This window comes from Strix uralensis, chromosome 1 (assembly GCF_047716275.1).
Source record: "Strix uralensis isolate ZFMK-TIS-50842 chromosome 1, bStrUra1, whole genome shotgun sequence".
Lineage (NCBI taxonomy): Eukaryota > Metazoa > Chordata > Aves > Strigiformes > Strigidae > Strix > Strix uralensis.
The window spans coordinates 168,873,330-168,887,370 of NC_133972.1; the positions used below are offsets into that span (position 1 = coordinate 168,873,330).

Genomic DNA, 14,041 nt, shown 5'->3' on the forward strand with positions numbered 1-14,041 from the left:
GTCAGGGGAGACCTTCTTAAACTAAACAGAGGGGTCTCAGCATCGGTCACTTCTTCCTGAATTTTACGCCTCCATTTTGTAAGCTCAACCATACTTTTGGGGAGAGTTGTTCTGGTCACACTGGGAAGTAACCAGACCTCCACTGACTTTCACAGGAACCAGAATATAAGCTGAGATGTCAATACCTACACTGTAGACTCCTAAACATAAGCAAGGTAAATTCTACCCTTTTCTCTATGTCTCTACTCCAATGATTAGATTGGACTGTGAGTTCAGTTCAGGGTGATGTGCTGAACTGATGTCTGGTCAATAACCAAAAACGTCCTAATAAAAGACACAGCACTTGCTGAACTAATCAGATAAGCAGATCTGACAAAGTTAGCTCAAAAGACAAGTGCTTTTGTGCCTTCCTTATTATCAAGTACAAGAAGCAATTTCCACATGACCAATATTAATATTTTGTTGTGTGCACCTCACTAGGAGAAAGGCAACAACTAGATAAATATATTTATGTGACATAGTGAAGAGAACAAGTTTATATTCCTCATGGTAGTTTTGTGAAAGAAGTTGAGATAAAATAATCTTTTTGTTTATTTGTCATTGTGATGCTTGTGCTTTTTTAAACAAACGTTTATGATTTATGGATATCTAGTAAGTACAGGTGATATCTACCTCTTCCCACCCACCTCCTCTTCCCTGTCTGATTCTGGTCTTCAAAGTGCACTCATTTTACACAGGATCCTGGGTCCCATAAAAGCAACAGCTTTCATTCCAGAAATTGAAATCTGCAAATTCAAATCCTGGACTTCACCTCTTCTTCACCTTTTGCCCTGCTCACCCCATTTCACATAAATATTCATATGGGCAAAATAATATTGGAAATATATATGCAGGAAAATCATTAATGTCTATCAGAAGATTACCATTACTGAACGTGTTTTTAACTTCTTAATATTACCCTTAGCATGTGATGTTCCTGAGTCAGATACGCTGTGACTTCTGGATGGAGTGTTGCCACCTCCAGGAACTGGGTCCAGAGGGCCAGAAGGTGGGAGCAAAGCCAGGCAAGGTCCTTGCTTATCTGTTCTGCTATCTTCTCTGGATTGCTCAGCAGCTGGAGGAGGGAAAGGGCATTTTGAGATCAAGACAGTGTCATGAAGTGAAATCAGTTCGTGTGTTAGATTAAGTCCTTTTAGTAACAACAGCAATAAAACAAAAAAAGTCCTCTTGATTTAGAATTATTATTAAAGCTATTATTTTCAGTTATTTTACCCCAAATAAAGCCAGTGAGACTTTTGCTTTTACTCTTTAAAACCCACATATTTTAGCACAAAGGGTCTCAGCTACACAACTTGAGACCAAGAAGTAGACCAAGGAGCACAGGCTCAATTTTTGCATATACTACTGCAGATGTAGTAATCAGAAAAAAAAAATAAAAGAAAATGAGTTCCAAATTATCCACCAGAGGGTGCTGGATACTCTCAAATAATAAACCATGGTCCGTCATCTCCCTTCTGTTAGCAAAAGAAGCCTTCTCAGCCATGTCACACCAGGATACCAGATGGGTGATTGGGTGGGTGGGGGAACGAACCACAAACCCAAAACGAAAACCCTCTGTCCTCAACACATAATGAAAACAGACATCCCAGAGTCTGCTCCCCCACACCAGGACATGCTGGAGCACTCCAGCTCTAGGCTGCAATTCTGCGCTAAAGCTCTGCAGCCCAGAAAGTGCATGTTAGCAGCAAAGTCTCTGCATATCAATTTTCCTGGTTTCACAATTGCTTTAATGAGAGACAGTCATTGTATTTTACCTCCATGTTTTGGCACAAAGAGTACAGAACTGAGCCTTCATCTATTCCTAGGGTCCCTACCTGCTTCCATGAAACTGGTAATACTAACATAAATACTCCAGAAATAATACAAGAGGAATCACTTATCAGTTCATGGCCAGGTATTTTTTGGTTAGGACTGCAATCTAGCTGAAAGTCTGCTTATTTTTCACATTTTATTATGCAGGTAGTTTCCAGATTGGTGACTCTGCAAACTAAGCCATGACTAAAAGCAAATTGTCTGTGTGAGAGAAACAGAGAAAATGTGTGTGTGGATAACACAGATATTGTCACTGTGTTTACATTGCTTGGGTGCTAGTCTGTTTTAATGACTTGTCCAAAATCGCACAAGCTCCAGTGCCCATTCTGGTACTGGAAAAATCAGGAAGATAATGGTAGACAAAAGATCCTGCCCAAACATTTCTCTTTGCAGAGTCAGGGTACTAGTTTACTGCATTCAATTTTATATGTTGTATGTCAATTTTTTTTTGTTTTATTTACTCAGTAAGCTGCCTCTTACATTATAAACTGAAAGCATAGTCTTCCAAGAAGATGCAATATCAATGCAAGCCATAGTAGGAATAGCTATCTTTCTAGAACTGGCTATTTTTCCAGTTTTTTGGTTCTTAACCTTTTGAATATAGGAAGGAAGGAAGGAAGGAAGGAAGGAAGGAAGGAAGGAAGGAAGGAAGGAAGGAAGGAAGGAAGGAAGGAAGGAAGGAAGGAAGGAAGGAAGGAAGGAAGGAAGGAAGGAAGGAAGGAAGGAAGGAAGGAAGGAAGGAAGGAAGGAAGGAAGGAAAAGACAATTTCTACTTCTAATTGTGAGAGTCTTACTGCACTGCCACACAGAGGACAAGAGCTTAGCAACACTAGCGATCCAGGTCAAATCCCAGGGACTCAGTTCCTCAGAGCAAAACCCAGCAATTAAAATGATCACCAAATGTGATTCTGGCTACTCCATTCACATACCTGCTGCTGAGCTGTTCCCTGTGACTGGACCTTTCAAACGTCCCTCAGGATAGTCTGGCTTTAACAATACTGTCACGCAAAACAAATCAAGAGGGTTTTTGAGGAGTTATTTTTGCTTGTTTGTTTACAGATCAATCACAAAGTTAAAAGAATATTTCTCTTCCACTTTTTCCTGCATTGAGTATCTGCTGTGTTCTTGGGATGAATACAAAGCTATGGCAAGGTTAACCTTACTTTGATTTTTTTTTTAAGGACCTGGCTCTGGTAACACGGTGGTAATGGGAGACTAACTGTATAGGCTTCTCTTTGCATGGTTTTTAATAGCATTTTCTTCCTTTATAAACTATTGTTTTTCATGTTCTGTTGAAAAGAAATGGTTTCAGTTCACATACTCCTAAAGAGTGTTTCCAATACTAATCTGTACACCATACAGAGGTACATACAACTTCAGCACTTACACTGCAGTGATGGTCAATGCTGCACCTATGTCCCACCAAGGTCTCCACAGTTATGTCTTGAGAGTCTCTGCAAATTCACTGTCTTTATCATCAAATTATTCATAGATGAATATAAATCTATCATCCCAGGATGTGAAGGCAAAACCTTTTCACAGTGTACAGGAAACCCAAAGTGTTTATAACACCCCAGAGAACCAGCTGTTCTGGCTGTTGTGTTCACCTAGCTGTTGCTATGCTGTTCCCAGAAGCTTTCAAACAACAGTAAAAGGAGTCTGGCTTTATTTATATTGCCATTCAAAACAAGTCAATAAGCTTTTTCGGGAGAAAAAGAATTGGACATGATTTAGAAAATACAGAGAAATTAATGCTGGCATTTTCTGATGTATGCCAAGCTAATTTGGACTTTCCTAGACTCATAGAAAATAAGTCCAAAGGAGACTCTACATTGTGTTGTCTGACCTCTTATAACCTTACAGCTTCTAAATCCAGTAGACCTGAGCCCAATAACTTATGTTTCTCTAAATCAAATTTATATGGAATCAGATTTCTTGCAAAGTACCCAAGTCATGATTTAAAATTAAGAAATTTGCCATTTCAAATATTTTTCACCCATGGCTGACAAACATTAGCCCACCATTTGTAATTGGAGTGTGAATGTACTTCCAGTTTGGTTTGGCTTTCACTTGTTAACTGTTATTTTGTCATTCTTCCCCATGCTGTCCCTGCTGCTACTAAACTGAGCACATAAAATCTGTTAAATCTCTGATTATAAAGCATTTTCCAGAGTCATCAGCTGATGCTTGCATTTCTTCCTGGCACCCTTGACAACTTGTCTGTGTCTCACTTGAAATAAACATGGCAGAAGCAAGTTCAAGAGAGTAGTTCAATCACTTCTGTGCAAAATCACTTTTTTCCTCCCATGAGCCTCCCTACATATTTAGGCATTTTTATTTGAAAAGATATGGCTGTACAACCTGCCAAAGTATCTTTCCTCCTGTCAGCATAAAAGCTGTAATTGCAACCTACCCCCAAATAATTTTTTTCTGCATACTCTGCTACTCAGAGCTAAGCTCACTGAAGGATGTTAAAGCAATCCAGCTGGTGACTTGTTAAAAGTGACAGAAACATCTTGTGACTAATCAAAATTATGTGAAATTGTTGGTGGAAGAGAAACATACAACAAACTTTCTGATCACACCAAACTCCCTTTCTCCCTGCTCTGATATGTGACTGGGCTGTCTCAGTGCGCTTGAAAAATGGACTTGAAAACTGTAAGGGCAGGTTCTGTTGAAGAAAGTACCTGTAGCTCCATACAAAGCTGAGATAACGTCTCTTCCACTGATAGCTCCTCTAGGAAAAAAACACAAAGAAAGAGATTAGGTTTGAGAACAGTAGATATGAAATATTAATGCTCTGTCATTTGTTCTTGTGAGAAATAGGTCATTTGATATTTTTCCCTTACAGGCAAATTTCTGTTTGGATGTGGGCACTCCACAACCCACCTTGTACTGGTGCAAGTGCAGGTACAACTTCTGCTCATGTAACCTGGACCACTAAACCTGTAGAAGTTCTGGAATGTTGTTGTCAGGACAAAGACAACAGAATTTGGCTTTTCGTTGTCTATCGTCTCTTTTACTAGAAGTTTGCTTATTAGCCTTTGGTAATAATTCACCCTTGGGAACTGGGGGTGTTTAGTCTGGAGAAGAGGAGGCTGAGGGGAAACCTCATCGCCCTCTACAACTACCTGAAAGGAGGGTGCAGAGAGCTGGGGATGAGTCTCTTGAACCAAGGAACAAGCAATAGGACAAGAGTGAATGGCCTCAAGCTGCGCCAGGGAAGGTTTAGACTGGATATTAGGAAGCATTTCTTTCCAGAAGGGGTTGTTGGGCATTGGAATGGGCTGCCCAGGGCAGTGGTGGAGTCCCCATCCCTGGAGGTGTTTAAGAGTCAGGTTGACCCAGCGCTGAGGGATATGGTGTAGTTGGGAACTGTCAGTGTGAGGTTAACGGTTGGACTGGATGATCTTCAAGGTCTTTTTCAACCTTGATGATTCTGTGATTCTGTGAACCAACAGGCCAATCCCCTCCCTAATGACTCTTTTTAAATAGTACTAAGGAATGGGAAAGGACAGACTGAGATGGGTAGTGCCTTGAAAAGACCCATCCTCAGCTGGTAAAATCTGAGAAACAAACATTTAGAATTTTAATGTCTAAACTAGGCTATTATTGTTTTAATATACTATTCAGGGAGCTAGAGAAAAGAACTAAGAAAATCTGCAGAGATTTATAGTCTTGGATTTATCTTAGCTATCTTTAGAAACCTGTGACAAGATTAATCAAACCAATATAGATGTTTACAACTGAATGGGTCATTTGCATTCTTCCCCTGGTGAGTGAAGAAAAATGAGCAACTACAAGGTGCAGTTCATGCCATCCCAAGGTAGAAAACGCTACTTGTCAGACAATGTATTTTATTGTCCTAAATGGGCCTGTTTCTCCCCAATGTTTGTAAGGAGACAGATATAAAAATTTGCTTCATATTCATCTCACTGGGTGAATCTTACACCCCATGATTTTGCTGAGTTTTCCAACAGGAGTCAGAAGATTAGCCTTAAAACCAAATCTTCAGTAGATTTTCAGACTGTGAATAAAATGATGCTAATAGCACTCTGCTCAAGAGGCTAAAAAGGGTATTTGCATTTAGCAAATTTGCATGCGTTACAACAAGTACATTTGCAAATTAAGTGCCTGCTTCAGTACCAGTAGTCATTTGAAAACCAAGGTAATTGTATTTAGAAAGCCAGTATGTGCTCTGGGGTAGTTCTCGAGTTGTGGTCAACCAACCATACCTAACTGCCATCTCCCAACCTATGAGCCTGTCCAGGTGAGACACAAATCATTTATTATATGTGTCTGAAAACCAAGATGCCTGAAGCATGAGTTTTGTTGCATGTTGGATTCTGTCTGAGAGCTCATATGTTGCAAATAAAAATGCTGGTTTTTTTTTTTTCTAATAGCTGGATTGAATAACACAGTACGTGCTCCTCTCACCCTATGAGTTTCAGGCTATCTTGAAGGGAAACATATGTTGGGGAACAAGACAATGAAATGGAAAATAGAAACTATCAAGCCAATAAATCTGTAAAGCACAATCACTAAACAGTGAAACTGGAAAATATTTTTTGCTCCCTTTTTAAATCTGTTGGCTAACGCAATCCACTCTCCTTATATAATTATCTCTGCAATATAACAAACTGATAACTTCAAAACCAAAACCTGTATACAGAAATACAAAGACACAAAACCACCGATGTGAAATCATGAGCCACATTCCTTGAATTCCAAGAAACAGGTGGAAGAGCAGGAATTAGTCAGGGATGTGCCTTATTTTCACAGGAGCTCATACTGACATTACAAACATGACTAAACTCAAATTACAGAGCTCCATCCCAGAAATCCAGCCAGCCAGCACTTCCACATTGGACCTAACAAGCCTGACCAGCCAAAAAGAGCCTCTGCCAAAGCCAGGAAATCTATTAAACAATTGAATTAGGAAGAGAAGCAGAATCATTTTAAAGAGCAAGCTGTAATTATGTAATTGGCAAGTTTTAAATGAGGGAGTGTGTTTCAAAAACATTCATATTACCTTTTAGATTTTTCTTTTCAGTTTTAAAAAAATGTTTGCTCAAGAGAAAAATATATGCTAGAGTCTTCCCTGGATTTCATGGCAATTCAGAACTGGAAGTTTATGTCTTGAAAAAGCAACTGAGGTTAAATATCACTGAAAGGCAAGTATTTTGAGAAATCTATCAAACCATTTTATTCCTCTACACACCAGGCCACATCCTATAAAAGGATTGCATAAGTTGAGAAGACAGTCATCTTTAACAGTGTGCCAAAATAAACACTATCCAGAAAACAGGGACAAAAGTCCTCTAAAATCTCTGAACGGCCCAAGAGTTTTGGTACTAAAATGTGTATTGAAAATGCAGCACTCTAAAATATTCAGTGATTTTAAATGTCTGTTCACTTACCCAACTTCAGCTGTGGTAAATCAGGAATCTCCTTCATTATGAGGGTGTAGTACATGTGAAGCCCTCTTTGAGCATTCAAGAGCAGAAGACAGAGGTCCTTATGCCATTTGTATGCATGCTGCATGCAGTTTTCAGATGGGACATAAAAGCTGCCCTGTGTAGTAAAAATATCAAGAAAAAAAAATACAGATATTAAAATTCATGGTCTTCATTTGTCCTAGAGATTTCCACAAAAATCCAGTTGTGGGCAGCCTCTCATCTGTAAACAAATGTCACCAAAGAGAGATTTTAACCATCCCTACCTCCTAGCCACCGAGCTAGCTAGATGTGTAATCATAATAGCACAGTTTGCCCAAACCATACCAAAACTATTAGGTTACAGCAGTGCTGTGACATGTACAATGATCCCCAGTCCAAAATGTCCAACAGAGAAGTCTGTCCTTCACACGTGTCCCACTGTGGAGCCAATGTCTCCCCACAATGTAGACAGTGCTGTGCAAAACACACCTACACCCTCTCTGCTATGGGAGGAGGGTTGGAAAGGACCATAAAGATGGCTACATTCACTTTCCTTTCTCCTCATATTCTCTTATCCCCTTCTGCAAAGGCTGTAGCTTCATGGTATTGTGGTATCTTTGTTATGTATTTGTAAAAAAAATGCAGATGGCATTGCTATCTTATCAACAAATATAAACTACCCTGTAATCCCTGTCTGGATTGCATATCTCTTGTGGGAGGAGATGTAATTGGAAAGATCACAGCCTGTTTAATAGAAAAATTTCCAAAACAAAACATTTACACTTAGAACATAAGCTTAGTTTGCATTAGGGCACCATAAATCAACTTTTCACTTCTGTCAGAAAACACTGCTTGTATAAATTACTCGTATTTGAAATTTGCACTGCTCAGATTTAAAATAAAGTTATTTATTAAACTGTGGTTTTGTGCCCAGGATTTCATAGAGCATTTCATGGAGTAGTATGACAACTATCAGTAACAGCTCATATTTCTGAGGTCTCTGTATGCATTTTACAATTTTTATCCAACAATGCCGTAGAAAGGTGTGTGAGCACTTGCAGTCAATGATTATACCTGGTTGTTGTTCCCCCAAACAGGAGTAATTTATCTATATTTCAGGAGAAGAAAAGGTTATGGAAACAGAGAAGTGAGAAAGCCACCTAGGTGCTCTGTCCTTTAACTCTGTGAAACATCAGATAAATTGAGAATACATCTAGATCTGCTTTTTTACAGCATATGGGCTACACAGAGGCACCAGGATAGGACTCTCACTGTTGCATGGTTATGGAGAAACATGAATAATTTGCACTTTAATCCACTGCTGGTTAAATCCATTTATGGGGTAAGAATATAATTCCTACATGCCAACTAGGGACTGATAGCCTTTTTGGACACTGACAGTCCCAATAGCAGGTCCAGGAGCAACAGTGAAGACTCACCAACCTCATACCAGTGCATCTCCTGTGGTTTTGTTCCTTTGACTTCCCTAAAGCCTGTATTTCATGCCTCATAGCTTGAGCTGGGATGTTTCCCTCATCTTTCTCATGCAAATCTTCAAGATGTTATCTACCATTCTGTGGTAGACACAAAGGGGACCGCTCATCTTGACCCACAGAGAAACGGCTGATGATAATTGGTCTTGGAAAAACTCAAAACCTCTCAGCCTCAGCATGAATCTGTTTTACTCTCACCATGGAATACAGAAAAAGGGAGCATAAAGAAATGCTGCTGGAAACAATAGAAAATTGGAAGTGGATTGATATACAATGTCATGACAAAATGTCCTCTTTTATAATCCATTGCTGTTTTTTTAGGCAAAAATTACTCTGGCATTTAAATGCTATGCTGACGAGCAGAAGGAAAATGTGAGATGATTTCATAGTTCATATCAATGATATAACATGGTATTGTTGTGCAAGACTACACTTTAATAGGTCTATTTTCAGCCTTTCTTGGCATAGATTAATGTTTAAAACTAAAACTAAAAAGTAATAGGAAAATGCAACTGCAGGTGGATCAAAAAATGAAAAAAAGTGAACGAAAGATGTTGAAAATCTTTATCAATTAGTTCTGTTTTAAAATATTTAGTGTTTGCCCTCTTCTCTTATGGTGCTTTTTCAGATTTGACCTCAGCTGAATTAATAAAAATTCTTAGAGACCAGCTAATTCAACTTACTGAAGCACAGAGTTTAGGAGAGTATACTTTGTAAAGATTTACACAGTAGCAAAACACGGAGTGAGGAAAGAACCTTTATAAAAAACCCAAAACCAACCATTTCATTCAACATTGTATGTTAGCAGCATAACTTGGTCATTATTGTAGAATGGATATCATCTAGTCTAAGTACCTGCTTAAACCAGGTCTAACTAGATCAAGTTGATCACTTTGTATCCTGCTGAGTCCTGAACATCTCTCAGGAGGTAGATTCCACCACCTCTCTGGGAAACGTGTTCCAGTGTTTTTCCACCTTCACAGTAATTTTTTTCTCCTTGTATCAGCTCAGAATTTCCCAGGTTTCAATTTGTGTGTATTGCCTCTCATCTTATTACCATGTACTGTCAAGAAGAATATGGCTTCATCTTCTCTTTGTTCTTTAATCAGGTAGTTGTAAATGGCAGTAACATTCCCCCTGAATCTTCTCTTCTCCAGACTGAACAAGACCAGTTTTCTTGACCTCTCCTTGTACATCACGTGCTCTAGCCCCTGAATATGTTGGTGCCTTTTGCTGGTCTGGCTCCAGTAAGTCCATACATCTCTTGTATTGCGGAGCACAGAACTGGACACAGTAGACCAGATGTGTCTCACCAGTGCTGAGGAGAGGGGAAGGATCACCTCCCTCAAACTGCTGGAAATGCTCTCAAGGATGCTCCCAGGACTTATATTTTTTTGGCAGCACTGTTACCTACACTAGAGAGCTTGAAATGTATCTGCTTTTGTTGAGAATTTAACTTTCTCTTTTGTAGACACAGGAATGAGAGGAATTTACCTGCTTTGTGTCCTCTTTCAAATATTTCTGTCAATTAACCCTACAGATTTACTCAGGATTTCAGGAAATATGGGTATGAACCCAAAAATCAAAAAAAAAGTCAGATATTTCTGAAGATCCTTTAAAATTAAGTCCCAAACCAATTAGTTTCAGAGACAATACCATGAAAAAGAACAGGCACCTGGATTCATTGCCCTACTAATCTGTCACCTGAAGATTTTAAATGTCAACCTAAATTTATTTATTTACTCTAAAGACAACTCTGGGATTGATGTCACCATGTTGTTTTTTTTTTTTTAAATGCATGAATAGCAAGAGTGTATATATGGGGGACTAGGTTATTTCTTTATCAACAGAGACAAGTCACCTCCTGATTAATCATTTCAGAGCTCTAGGGTCCTCTGGAATCAGGAGAAAGAGTAGAGCCTTTGCCATTATTTTACCCATACTCTATATAATTCAATCTGAGTCCTCATTTTGGGAAAGGATATGCTTTAGAATGGAAGAAGTATGGCTAGCAAATGGTGCAGTCTTCCAAAGTAATGTTGGTTTTCCACATAAGTAGGATCATACTGAGTCCACACACAAAGTGTTCCTTCTGCTCCCTCCTTAAAGGAGTGCCATCTTCTAATATTAACCACTAAGTAAATAAAGACTAACTCGGTGTATTTTTCACAGAAAAAGGTTCCAGTTTTATACCTTCTACTTTAAGAGAAAACACGGAAGGAGAAAGATTGTCCAATATCTTAAAAGCAGACAATAAGAAAATTCTGGGCTCTGAGAGAAGGATCAAACATGCAAATTTAGATACCTATTTCTGAGCTATCACCTCTGTTGAGAGATGGAGAACTGACAAAGAAAAACATATTGCTGGGGAATGGTTGTTTTCATTACAAAGCTGAATTTTACTAAAATCAAGGAACTGAACTGTGGCCACTTCTTCCCATTAATTATGAAGGAAGCATAGGACAACTGACCACATGTTCTACACTGTAGAGACATTGACTCAGGAACACTGACAGACAAAATCAGACAAGTCAAATTTTCTCTAGCATCGCTGACCATCAAAATGTAAACTTTCTTCAAATTATTGTAAGATATAGATAATATACATGTGTGCATAGAGGGCCGAAAAGATTGCTCCCAGATCTCCTTTCTCTTCCCGTCCCAGCAATCTGGGAGAAATATCTGTGCCAAAGAAAGGTCCTGTGCTTCGAGATTACCATTGCAGGGGAGGAACAGCACTGCACAGTCACAATTCAAGGCAATGCAAACAGGCACAGTCCAAGCCGCACTACACATGTGTAAGAGGCCATATCATTAAGCTGAAGCATTTTGATGAAACCCTATTAAATAGCAACTGACTCTGAAACCCTGTTGTTTAATGGGAACATCCATCCTAATTTGAAAAATCATCTTGCCAAGGTGGAAAGTGAGTGTGATAGAAAAAAGATGCCAAATTCCAAATCTCTGGTCCTTCAGTGAGTTAAAGACATTATTGCTTTCACAGGACTGTTTCTTTTGAAAGTTGTCACACACATATAGGATGCAGAGCACGACATAACAGCAATTATTAAACCCACCTCAGGGACAGTTTAAGAAAATGTGAAGGTCTGTGCATCCTCATCTGCAGGGACCCCAGCAAGGCAGGCATCTGTCAGATGATGCCACTATAAACTGATGCAGCTAAATCAGCTTATCCATCACTGTTCAGTAAGCTGAGAAATGTCAAGAAATGTCTTCCTTTGGGATGGCCTGAAGATTGCAAACCTTCCACATTCGCTACTTTAATTGCATCTTCTTCTGTCCATTTATTTAGGTGGTCCCCTATTTCCTAGGTTATAGCCTGAAACAGGGATTCATACTACAATACTAACAAATCAATTTCAGTAACAAACATGGTACATGCTATTCTAAGGAAAAACACTGCCGTAAAACTAGCAGTCATGAAAAACAGTGTTTATGACCCATTAAACAGCTACAAAGTGCTCAGGTCTCTGGGTTTCTTGAATCAGGAGGATAGAGGGTGATTTACTTCTAGTTAAGCCAAAAATCTTATTTAAACAAAAGTTCATACTGAAGCTGACAATCCCAGCTTGCACAAAGCACGACAGCTGCCCTGGGCTTGTAATATCCATTGTAACAGTACACATTAGTTTCCTTTGTAAAGATTTTGATGACCTTTTGAGTTAATTCCTTTGGTCTAGTGTTATTTTAATCTCCTTAGTTTGTAAGTAGACAGATTTTTCAATACTAGTTGTAAAATGCATCTGCACTGATTTCCTTTTCTAAGACCCTCTCTGCCTGTAACTGTAGACTGTATCTCTGGCTTTTGCCCTTTCCTACTTCTGAAAATTTTGGGAGCAAATGAATGCCTGACAGATCTTCACTTTGAGACTTACCACCTGAAGGTACTCTGATAGCAAAGATGGATGACAACACAGAAGCTAATAGTACTGACACCAGAGAAAAATATGACTTCCATTGTGTCAACAGCTTCAGAGGCAAAATAGATCAAGAAAGCCAAGACATGGTGGAAAAAAAAGGCATTCAGGAAAACAATGCAAACAACTGCAAATAATGTTGATAACTGCATATTCCACAAAGATTTGCTTTAAGAATTGTTTTTTTCTGTGATGTTTGAAAGAACATTGGCCGTATTGATCCTAGATTAAAAAAAAAAAAAAAAAAAAAAATTGAAGAATGTTCAATCCTTTTGGACTCCTTTTCCCTTCACGACTGCCTCCCAAGAAACTCTGTCAACCAGGCCCCTAAACAGGCCAAAGTCTGCCTTCCAGTAGTCCAAGGCAGAGTTTCTTCTAAATCGCCTCCTTACTTCTATGAGAATGAAAAACTATCATTTCATGACTGCGGTGCCTCCGCCACTACACCACTCACAAGTCCTTCTCTGTTCGCAGACACCAGGTCCAGTGGGAAACTTTCCCTAGTTGGCTCACTCACCAGCTGCGTAAGGAAGTTATCCTCCACACACTCCAGGAACCTCCTAGACTATTTCCTCTCCTCTGTGTTGTATTTCCAGCAGACATCTGGAAAGTTGAAGTCCCCCATGAGAGCAAGGGCTAACAATCATGAGACTTCTCCCAGCTGCTTATAGATTATTAATTCATCTGGTTCTTCATCCTGGTTGGCTGGTCTAGTCATCTATCACAGATTCCCACCATGATATCTGCCTTGTTGACTTTTTCCCTGATTCTTACCCATAAACACTCGACCCTTTCATCATCGTTGCCAAGCTCTAGACAGTCAAAACACTCCCTAACATGCAGAGATACCCCATCACCTCTTTGTCTATCCCTTCTGAAGAGTTTATAGCCATCCACTGCAGCACTCCAGTTGTGCAAGTTATCCCACCATATTTCCGTGATTCAAACTATCATAGTTTTCCAGCTGTACAATAGCTTCTGACTCCTCCTGTTTGTTGCCCATGCTGCATGCACTGCTGTAGGTGCACTTCAGTTGGGCTATTGATTCCGCCACCTTTACTAGGGGAGAAGCCCCAATTCCTATATGACTGTTCTCAGGTGCTTCCATGGTTTCTAATGTATTGACAACCTTTACATCTTTGCTGCTGTGTGGATCTCTATCCCCTACCTCCACTGAGATGGTTAAGGTGCTGTGCACATTAGTATAGGGACATTTCAAATGTGCTCCAGTGTACTCAGCACATTGTGGAGCAGACTGAAAGACCTTGCTAGCATACCATCCCTCAAACATTGGTGTGAC

The 14,041-nt window shown here is 39.4% G+C and overlaps 1 protein-coding gene across 2 annotated transcripts in view; it reads right to left on the reverse strand.

Moving 5' to 3' along the window:
* Nucleotides 1–14,041, reverse strand: part of FAM135B (family with sequence similarity 135 member B) — a 250,599-nt gene that overhangs the window by 25,511 nt on the left and 211,047 nt on the right. For both annotated transcript variants that reach the window (XM_074888616.1, XM_074888608.1), the window contains 3 exons: nt 7,293–7,446; nt 4,560–4,609; nt 959–1,114 (listed from right to left, as the gene is read on the reverse strand). In XM_074888616.1, coding sequence (XP_074744717.1) covers nt 959–1,114; nt 4,560–4,609; nt 7,293–7,446 — 360 coding nt within the window. The remainder of the gene's footprint in view (nt 1–958; nt 1,115–4,559; nt 4,610–7,292; nt 7,447–14,041) is intronic.